At 44.3% G+C, this 9,525-nt stretch overlaps 1 protein-coding gene across 1 annotated transcript; it reads right to left on the reverse strand.

Moving 5' to 3' along the window:
• Positions 1-1,869: 1,869 nt before the first annotated feature.
• On the reverse strand, positions 1,870-4,964 carry LOC104585638 (putative membrane protein At4g09580). Its single transcript, XM_010242587.3, has 4 exons — positions 4,349-4,964; positions 3,039-3,309; positions 2,779-2,949; positions 1,870-2,344 (listed from the first exon to the last, which is right to left on the reverse strand). The coding sequence occupies exons 1-4, from the start codon at positions 4,540-4,542 to the stop codon at positions 2,219-2,221; spliced, it is 762 nt and encodes a 253-aa protein (XP_010240889.1). The 5' UTR covers positions 4,543-4,964; the 3' UTR covers positions 1,870-2,218.
• Between the last annotated feature and the right edge of the window lie 4,561 nt (positions 4,965-9,525).

Here is a 9,525-nt window from a genome sequence, read left to right on the forward strand (position 1 = left end):
GCCTTGAAGGAGTACAAATACAAATTTGTACAGTGCAAATACATACAAAATAATACAAAATAGAAGGTTTTGCACTCTACATATTTATATTTGTACTCCTTCCAAACGGAGCCTTACAAATAGATACAAAATAACACAAAATGCAAGGTTTTGTGCTCTACATATTTGTATTTGTACTCCTTAGGTGCATCAAAACAAAGCAAGTATTCACTTTATAACATTAAAGATATATTTATGCCATAGGCCCGGAACCTTAGAACCTAGCCTAGCATAGGCCCATGCTTATATTTCAGGCCTAGGATCCAGCCTAGACAAGCCCAAGCCAGAACTGCTTTGAGTTAAACTTGACATAATCCAACACTCCCACCCATGATCACCCCTACTCAGCCTCAGTTTCCCAGCTCTATTTTGAATGAAAGTTGACATTGGGTTTATAATGACAATTGAAAATTGAAAAATGGAATTTGAAGACAAATGGAAATGAATTGAAGAATTCAACTTACGAATTCACTAGAATTATATGACTGAGCACTTTATAATAATTTAAACTAGTGAATGACCCCATACTAAGTACGGGGAATCAGTAATATTAAATTTATATTATGAAATTAATAATGTTAAATTTATATTTATTAATATTTAAATAATTATTAAAATTTCAGGAAATATTTATTTCAAAAAATAGTTTTTCAATAATTATTAGAATATGGATAGTTTTCTATTGTTATGATACGTAGAGGGTTAATGATTAATTGAGATTGATAGAATGTAGGCAAGATAACCACTTTTGCATTTTCTGCATTTTTTTAAGGAATTGATTGAAATTGATGGTAATGGGTTGTGAGCTTTAGCATCAACTTCTCAGAAAATGTCACATGTCTAGTTTTCCAAAAAAATGATAAGGCTGTGTGTCCGAATGGGTGGATGGCTGTAGCCTGGTAATGGGCTATGGACTTTAGCAGGAATTTTTCAAAAATGGTCACTTGTCTAACTTTTTAGAAAATGAGAAGGCCACTTGTCTGAATGATAATAATAAGCTGTGGGCTTTAACAAGAAGTTCTCAAAAAAATGCCATATGTCTAAATTTGAAAAAATCAATGATGGGGTTATAGCCTAAAAGACTTCCTTTATATATATATATTAGATGACAAATTCTTTTTAGCAGTTTTCAAGAATCACTTGAATGACGGGAATTGGTTAATATCTTGGTCAATTGTACATACAAATACCAAAATACCAAATGGGCAATTTCATAATTGTTCATTCACTATTGACACTGCCAAGGGGAAACCGCCCAAAAAGAAAAGAAAGTAAAACAGGCAATCAAGTGCTCGATCCCCCAAAGTAACAAATAGCCTATTGCACATTTTTCATGTATACACTAATAACTGCACAGTCCACTACCTTGGATGACCTAGTGGTGATGGTAGGATTTGATCACATACATTGACTTAACATGAGGCAGACTGAGCCCGTGTCTCCTAGTCTCCCCATGGATTAGATAGTTAATTTTGAAAATAATTTTACCATTGCCCTTTTTTTCTACTACAAGTAGTCATGGTAGTAAGCAAGGCTTCTAACGCAACCCTATGCACCACATCTGCTTTAGTCCTGATCAGCATATGGAACAATGGAAGTGACTGAGGGATCAGGAATGCTGATGCCATAAAAGAGTTGCTTATCCTCGAAACAATTTCGCGTCAATTGTCAACTATCGACCCATGTCAAGAACACAACACGTTTTAAAGAGAATAATCCTCCAGAATTTCTCATACCAAAGAAAACGATCCCCTTGCCTAGCTGACAAATAGCAGCCAGGATTCAGATATTGAAGAATTGAAAATAAAAGCTTTTAAGAACACCGGGCACTAAAAAAAGGAACAATAACTATACACCTGTATAAATGTGTTATCCTGTATAAAACAATACGCGGACAACAAATTTTAATTCAAAAGAAGACACCAAGTCACCAACACCCCATAGACCTGCCTGAGGCCAGTAGACATTCCCATAACCATCGGAGGGAACACCCCCTTCCAGACCTCTCGAGGAAGATTCTGCAGTTCTTGGCTTGTTGCAGATTCTGTGGGATGTGGGAACACTTTGAAAGTAGGGAACCAGGCTGAAATTCCAACTTATTACATATGTACAGACATGAGCTGATGCTTCTAGGTTCCCACAAATACGGATGGAGGATGAATTTCTGCCGGAGGACACCCTACGCCTTGCTCTTGTTCATTAGAGTAGGAGTGACTGTGACAACCCCAATAAGGAACATGGTAGCAATAGCCTGGAAGTCGTAGAGGTCACCAAGTGATTGCAAATCTCCAAGAGCTATTCCAGCCTGCACAGAAGCAAAGTTGCCAAACTCTTTAGAATCAACTTTGTTAGAATGAATAATGTACATATTGGCTATGACAAAACCAGTCAATGTTTCAACCCATGCATCAATGCCAGGAGGTTCGATCATTGAACTATCTTTGGCTGCACATGTCTACAAAAAGATGCCCAGTTCTAATATATAAACCAAAATCAAACTGGAATTGCAAGCATACGTGTAGCCAAAAGAAGAACCTCCGTTGACAAAACCCCACCAGGAGAAGTACTACAATTGAACATTAAGGCCTGATGCAGCGATCAACTGATCATCTATATATTGTGAGGTGGCACCACGATGAAGTGCTTAGCACAACCACCATATCATCACCTTTTACTAATCAATTAGAAAATCCAAATGCCAAATGATATAAAGGATAGAAAATTCTCAAAGTTAAATACCCTGACAGTGACGTAAGCAGCTGGAATGAGTCCAATGAAGGTTGCGAGGAAGAATATATGGTATGGAACATCAACTATTGGTGAAGCTACATTGATGAATGTGTTAGGCAAAGTAGGTGTCACTCTTAGGAAAAGCATATAGTTAAGTAGCCTCTCTCTTCTTTTAGCTACCTGAGAGATTAAACAGGAAAGAGCATAACCCTTGTTATTTTGTAACACTCGTGAAGCACTGACAGCAGAAAGGTTTGATAAATTTTCACCTGAGCTTGGAAGAAACTCAATTTGTCTGGCCACAGAGAGAAGACAAGGGGCCTCCCTATCAATTTTGATAGGAAATAGCATGAAGAAGCGCCAGCAGTGGCAGTGAAGACAACCAAAGTCACACCTTTGAAGACTCCAAAAAGGGCTCCAGCAAGCAAAGACATGAAAATAGTTCCTGGAATCATAAACGTCTGCATGAAGATGTAGACCATGCAATAGCCCACTAGAACCTGTATGGTATAATCACTTGTGTAATTCTCAAGGTGATCCCTACAAGTGTCAAAATGCAAAGTTGATTTATCAAGTCATGTTTGCACCCAATCATCAAGAGTTAGATATTTCAGACTATCCAAAGAACCCCAAGGTGAAGCAAAGCAGATAATTTGTTGGCCAAACAAAAATCTAAAGAGATATAACAAAGGAAGATAGAATGGTATCATAATTTCTTATAGTATCACTAATATAATTTCAAGCATCCTAATACCAGCATGGTATCATAGATCCCCCAAAAATAATAAAAACCATTTGGGAGAATTACCCCAACCTGTTTGACAGAAGCAACCATGGTTCAGGTATTGTCTTACTTTGGCTAAAAGGATTAGGAGATCACTACAACCAATCACATTTTTCCATGCCAGACTCTCTTACCATGTTCGATCAAAGATAATAATAATAAAAAAAAAAAAAAAAAAACCTAGAATAACAGTAGATCTCATATAATGTAGCAATTGTTTGGTATAATGGATTTTCACCCTGATAAAATGACTTGATCAATCGTCCATTTGGAGAAACACGAGATAGAGGTAATACAAAAATAACCAAGTTCAAATTAAACTCCTGACTTGAATGGTAAACCAAACTATAACTGAAATTCTCAATAGAATCTAAAGGCAGAGAAGGGAAGTTGATCATTAATCACGATCTTAGTCTTCTTAGATACTGCATTTATGATTGTGCTTAACCAAAAAGGGAAAGAAATGTTGGCGCTCCTGTAGATAGAAGTCATAGAACCATGAAATTCCAGCATAAATCAAAATGAGAAACTATAAACCTTATTTTGCTATCAAATTCCACTAATTCGGTCTCTAATACTGTCGGGAAAAGAAAGAGGAAAAATACATCCGATAGCGATAACAAGTCAAATCGTTAAATAGAATATCTTAATATGAAATTCAAAAAATCCAAAAAAAGAAAATAGAAATTCATGAAATCGGAAAAACACGGAAAAAAGCCCTAATTTTTGCCCAGAAGTATAGAAATCCCAAACTAGCCAATAACCAAACATCTCACAAAAAGGCAATAAAATTACCTGAGAATCTGAATATCTTCCAGAGTCCTTGGCAACTTAAGGAAGCTGTAGTCAGAAGCCGGTAACGTCAAATAAACACCGAGAAGCCCTAAAAGAAAGCTAAGAACGACCCCAGACACAACCGCTATGTCCCAAAAGCTCAAAGGGAACCTCGATTTTCTGCTACAAATGGCGATTTCCGCTCTCTTCTCCATTCTCCTCGTTCTGATCTGAAACACGCTAACAATTTTTGCTTACCTTCTCTTCCTTCTAATTATTTACGCGTTTCAGCTCAGCTGCTTGAGGGGAAAGAGAGACGGAAAATCGAAACCCTAATTTTCTAGGATTGTTTCTTATCTTCTTCTGCTTTACCTTGTCTATCTCCTCCTTAACAAAAAAGAATATTAATTCCAACCAGCGTTAATGGAGGGAGGCCGAGGGAGAGACGGAGACGGTTTTTGTAGTTAAAAAACAACCGATATTAATTGATAAAATAAAATAAAAATAAAAATTATAGGGGAGAGAAAAGAATATCATTTGACACGTAAGCAGAGATTGCCACGTTGGCTCAAATCATCGCGAACAATCGTTGCCGTATGTAAACAGCAGCATGTGCTTTCCGCCGTGTATTCCGCCCTTCCACGCAATTCGGCGCTTATGGAAGGACATGATAATGAAATGGCGAGAATGCCCTCGTTTTGATTGTCTTAGGGTAAATTACAAAGACCCCTGTACTATGGGGTAAATTACAAACACCCCTGTAATTTGTTTTGCGACAAAGACCCCATTAACTATGACCGTGAGATAAAAGACCCTCTAGACTTTCGTTGAAATCCGCCATTGCATTATTTTTTAATCCCCATATCACGCTTGTAATAACTATTTCGGAGAAAAATAATGTTTATCTTCTCCGATCTCACGATACACGAACTACAACGGTGGTAGTTGTTGCAGCGGCAGCGAATTTTTGAAGTCCTCCCTCTCTCGCCCCCTCGATCTCTCTTCTTCCCCTTCCCCTTTCTCTCCCCAAAAGACCCTGTTTGTATAGCAAAAAGGTGGTCTTCTTCAACTCCTCACATACTGCCCGATTCACCGTGTAATGCAACTCGTGAGCTGAAACTAGCCCTCTTCTGAACACCATCCTCAATGAAGTAAGGTTGCTAATGGCAGGTGATATCGTTCCTAATAATTGCTGCTTCCCTAGGCTGATCACAATAACATTTTTCTGTGAATCACAAGTAACAAAGGCCCAACCATGACATATGTTATTACCAACCCAATTTTCCGCCAAGTTCATGGGGTAGCCAAAGTCGTCAGCCATAGCGAGCAATACCGTCTCCTAAGGATCACAAGGATAGGGCATTTTACTACAGAAACGATTGCTTGAGCCAAGATTAACCTCCACATTGGACTTGAACTGGGGCAATGGACCTTGAAACATATTGCTCGATAATGACACGTGAAGCAAGCTGGGCATCGACATCAAAGTTGATAAAAGGTGATTTGACCTGATCTTGTATCACGGGGACACATGGACATGACCTGGCATAAGTGACAATTCGCCGAGGCCCGGCCAAACGACTTGGAAGGTGGGACAGCTCGTCGAGAAGCAAGGCCTAGCTCACCCCGAACATGAGGGTGGAGCACCTCGAGCTCCCCCATTTAAAGGGACCCGAGCTCCTCCTAAGGGACTCCGAGCTCTCCCTTCCTAAGAAGGAAGCACCCCAACTTTTGGCTAAGTGTCCCGAGGGAGAAAATACCTCGGGACAGCACCATCGCGACTCATGTTCGTACTTGCTTAAGGCTCGCCTCCGGTGTGGGCACCTCGGTGTACCTCGGCACCGCGGTGCAAGGCAAACCTGCCCTAGGTGGTTCGGTGCACAGTAGTTCGGCAGACTACAGGGAGATCTGCCTGACATCCATACCTGCCGAAATCCGGAGGCAGTGCTCGGATCCCTTGCCAGGTAGCGTTCTGCCTGCTGTCTCTGAAAGGCATGGCACACCTGACAAGTCCGTACCCTGCAGTAGCAACCTGTAGCAGCAGCCTGCACGTGCCACCCCTGCCCTGGCGGTAACGGCTAGGGCAGTGGCAGTTACGCCTGATGTGACCGAGCTCCAGTATAAAAGGACCCCGACCCTCACGAAGCAAAGGTATTGAAACTAGCACTTTCAGCACTCCTACTCTCAGCTTTTTCCTTTGAGATTTCTCCAGAGTTCTAACTTAGCCATCGAAGTGTTCCCACCGGGAGAGCTCCCCGGGAACCCCTCATCTTCTTCTTCCTCTCAGGTGTCGTTCGCCACTGCTAGGAGCCAAGTCCCAGCTAGCTAGGAGTGCCCATATCGTGCGGCATCATTTGGTGTCGTCTATGGAAAACGCTTCAAAAGGCCTTACAAGCACCCAAAAAACTCATTAGCATTACAAGCACCTATGGCTTCCTCCAGCAACTCCGGGTGTCAGCACACCCCCGAGAAACAATCCCATCTGCCCACCGTCTGCATCAGGCAGTTCATCGTCCCCCTCGCTGTGGACGGGGTACCTAGTCTGAATGTGCCCCTGACGGTGGCACCCGTGACTGTTCCATTGCCCTCTACCATTGAAACAACCTTCGTTGAACCCACCATCCTCCCTCCGGTGGCCAGCCAAGGTCAGCTCAAAGACCTGATGCAGTTCATGCGAGCCATGCAGACCCAAATGCAACAGTTCCAGCAACTTCAGTTCCACCAGCAGCAAGTGTTGCACCAAGTGTCCCAATACCAGTATCAACAACAATTTCCTTCACTCCCTCCCCAACACCCGACTACACAACCAACCAAGCCTCATCGCCGCAATGAACTCCCTTCCCACTGAGGAGAGACCTCGGCGTCATCCCATGGAAGGAAGGAAAGACTCCCTACCCCCGCCTCACGTTCTACAGTCAAGTCAGGGGCTTCCCAGTCGGTCAGGCCAACATCACCTCAGCGTTATCAGTTCAAAACTCTGCTTGCAGAAAGCCGAATAGAAGTGCTAGCCGGCGACCTGGAACAAGGTCCCTCTGTTCGCAGTTTCCGACAGTCGTCCATGCCTCTCCCTGGGCCCATCGAGCTCAGTAACACCGAGGCCAGCAGCACCAACGCCGAGCCGGCCAAGAAGCAGCGAAGACGCTGCTGAGCTCGCCGAACCGCCACCCACAACCTACCCAAGCTCGGAGGCAAGGTAGAAGTAAGTTCGGGAGAGGTAAAAGCTACACCACTTCTCTCAGTTCCCTCCCCCCTGTCACCGGAGCTCCTTGTTGTCCCCATGCCAAGGGACTTCAAGCTCCCCCCGCTGGACAAGTACAATGGGTCCTTCGACCCCAACGACCATGTGGATGCCTTCTAGTCCCAAATGCATCTGGCTAGGGCAAGTGAGTCTTGCATGTGCGTGGCCTTCTCCACCACTTTCAAGGGAGTAGCCCGCACCTGGTACCAAAACCTCACGCTAGGTTCAATAAGGAGCTAGGCGCAGTTTGTGCAGGTCTTCACCTCCCACTTCGTCACCAGTAAAAGGTGCCCGAGGACCCAAGAAAGCCTCCTCAGCATAGTCCAGAGGGAAGGAGAGTCCATCCGGATCTACATCAACCGGTTTAATGACACTTGCCTGTAGATACCCGACCTGGACCCTGCAGTTCGGCTCACTGCGGCCAAGCGAGGCATCACCCACAAGGAGTTCAAATGGCACGTGGTTGTCAACCAACCCAAGACCATGACCGAGTTCCTCGAACTGGCAGATCGGTTCATAGGAACAGAGGAGGAGATCAACTAGAAGGGCGAACATGCCCTCGAAAAAAGAAAGAGAGAACCGGAGCCCCCAGCTCCAAGTGACAACAAGAAAAATAAGGACCAAGCTCGGAGGGCAAAGCCAATTCAGCCTTTTCGAGCTCCGGTAGCAGAAAGGGACTATACGCCCCTCAACACAAGGCGGGCCGAGATCCTCATGGCGATCAAGGATGCCCCATATGTGAAGTGGCCACCTCGGCTCAAGGCCGATCCCAGTGTTAGGAATAAAAACTTGTACTGTAGTTTTCATAGAGATCACGGTCATGGTACCGAAAATTGTAAGAACCTCCACGACGAGATAGAAGAACCTATCCGTCGCGGATATTTGAGAAATTTTGTACAGCATAATAATAATAATAATAAAGAAGGTCGGCACGAGGAGCAAAGCAAAGAGGCTCCCGAGTCCAGTAGACAAGCCGAACAGCCACAGAGGAAGCCTCCCGACGAGAGATCAGTTCGGGGTACCATCCATGTGATTGTCGGAGGATCAATTGTCGCGGGCTACACTTCAGCTGCAGCTCGGTCATCAGCCCGCGAGGCCGCCAGGGAAGAGCTTAACCCCCCGAAGCGGCCAAAGATAGAGGAACCGATCTTCTTCACTGAAGACGATGCACGAGGGGTCTATTATCCCCATGATGACGCGCTAGTCATAAAGATTAAGATCAACGACTTCGAGGTCAAGCGCGTCCTTGTCGACTCGGGCAACTCGGCGGACATTCTCTTCAAGGCAGCTTTTGATCAGCTTCAACTCTCGGAAAACAATCTGAAGCCCACGAACACTCCACTGGTGGGATTCAACGGCGAGGAGGTCAGGCCTCTAGGGAAAGTCACTATACCAGTGGAGGTCGGTACCTGGCCCAGTATGGTAAGGCTCAATCAGGAGTTCCTGGTAGTCGTGACCCCCTCCCAGTACAACGCAATAGTAGGTCGGCCCATCACCCATGCCTTACGAGCAATAGTCTCCACCTACCACCTGGCGATGAAGTTCCCTACTGATTTTGGAGTTGGAGTGACACGAGGTGATCAGTTCGAGTCCCGCAAGTGCTATGTAGCCGCCCTCAAAGGAAAGGCCAAGGTAGCAGACGAGGAGACCATCCCTATCCCAGCCTCGACAGAAGATCCATCTCGGGTACTCCATATCGACACTTCTGTGGAGGAGCCCCTGCGGTCTCAACTGGTAAGTTTCTCACTTAAAAATTTAGATATTTTTGCATGGTCAGCGGCAGAAATGCCTGGCATAGACCCCAACATTATAACTCATAGACTCAACACTGATCCTGTAGTTAGGCTCGTTAGACGGAAGAAACGCAACCTAGCCCCAGAGTGATGGAGGGCAGTCGACGAGGAGGTCGGGAAACTCCTTGCAGCCAATTTCATCAGGGAAGTCCATTACCCGAGCTGGG

Source organism: Nelumbo nucifera, chromosome 1 (genome assembly GCF_055504915.1).
Source record: "Nelumbo nucifera cultivar China Antique chromosome 1, China Antique-T2T, whole genome shotgun sequence".
Classification (NCBI taxonomy): domain Eukaryota; kingdom Viridiplantae; phylum Streptophyta; class Magnoliopsida; order Proteales; family Nelumbonaceae; genus Nelumbo; species Nelumbo nucifera.

Excerpts from the sequence above, each read along its gene's own strand:
- LOC104585638 (XM_010242587.3), bottom strand. The coding sequence starts at position 4,542 with ATGGAGAAGAGAGCGGAAATCGCCATTTGTAGCAGAAAATCGAGGTTC. Across the intron at positions 3,310-4,348 it reads GAAGATATTCAGATTCTCAG|GGATCACCTTGAGAATTACA; the intron begins GTAATTTTATTG and ends TGACACTTGTAG. Across the intron at positions 2,950-3,038 it reads TGAGTTTCTTCCAAGCTCAG|GTAGCTAAAAGAAGAGAGAG; the intron begins GTGAAAATTTAT and ends TTAATCTCTCAG.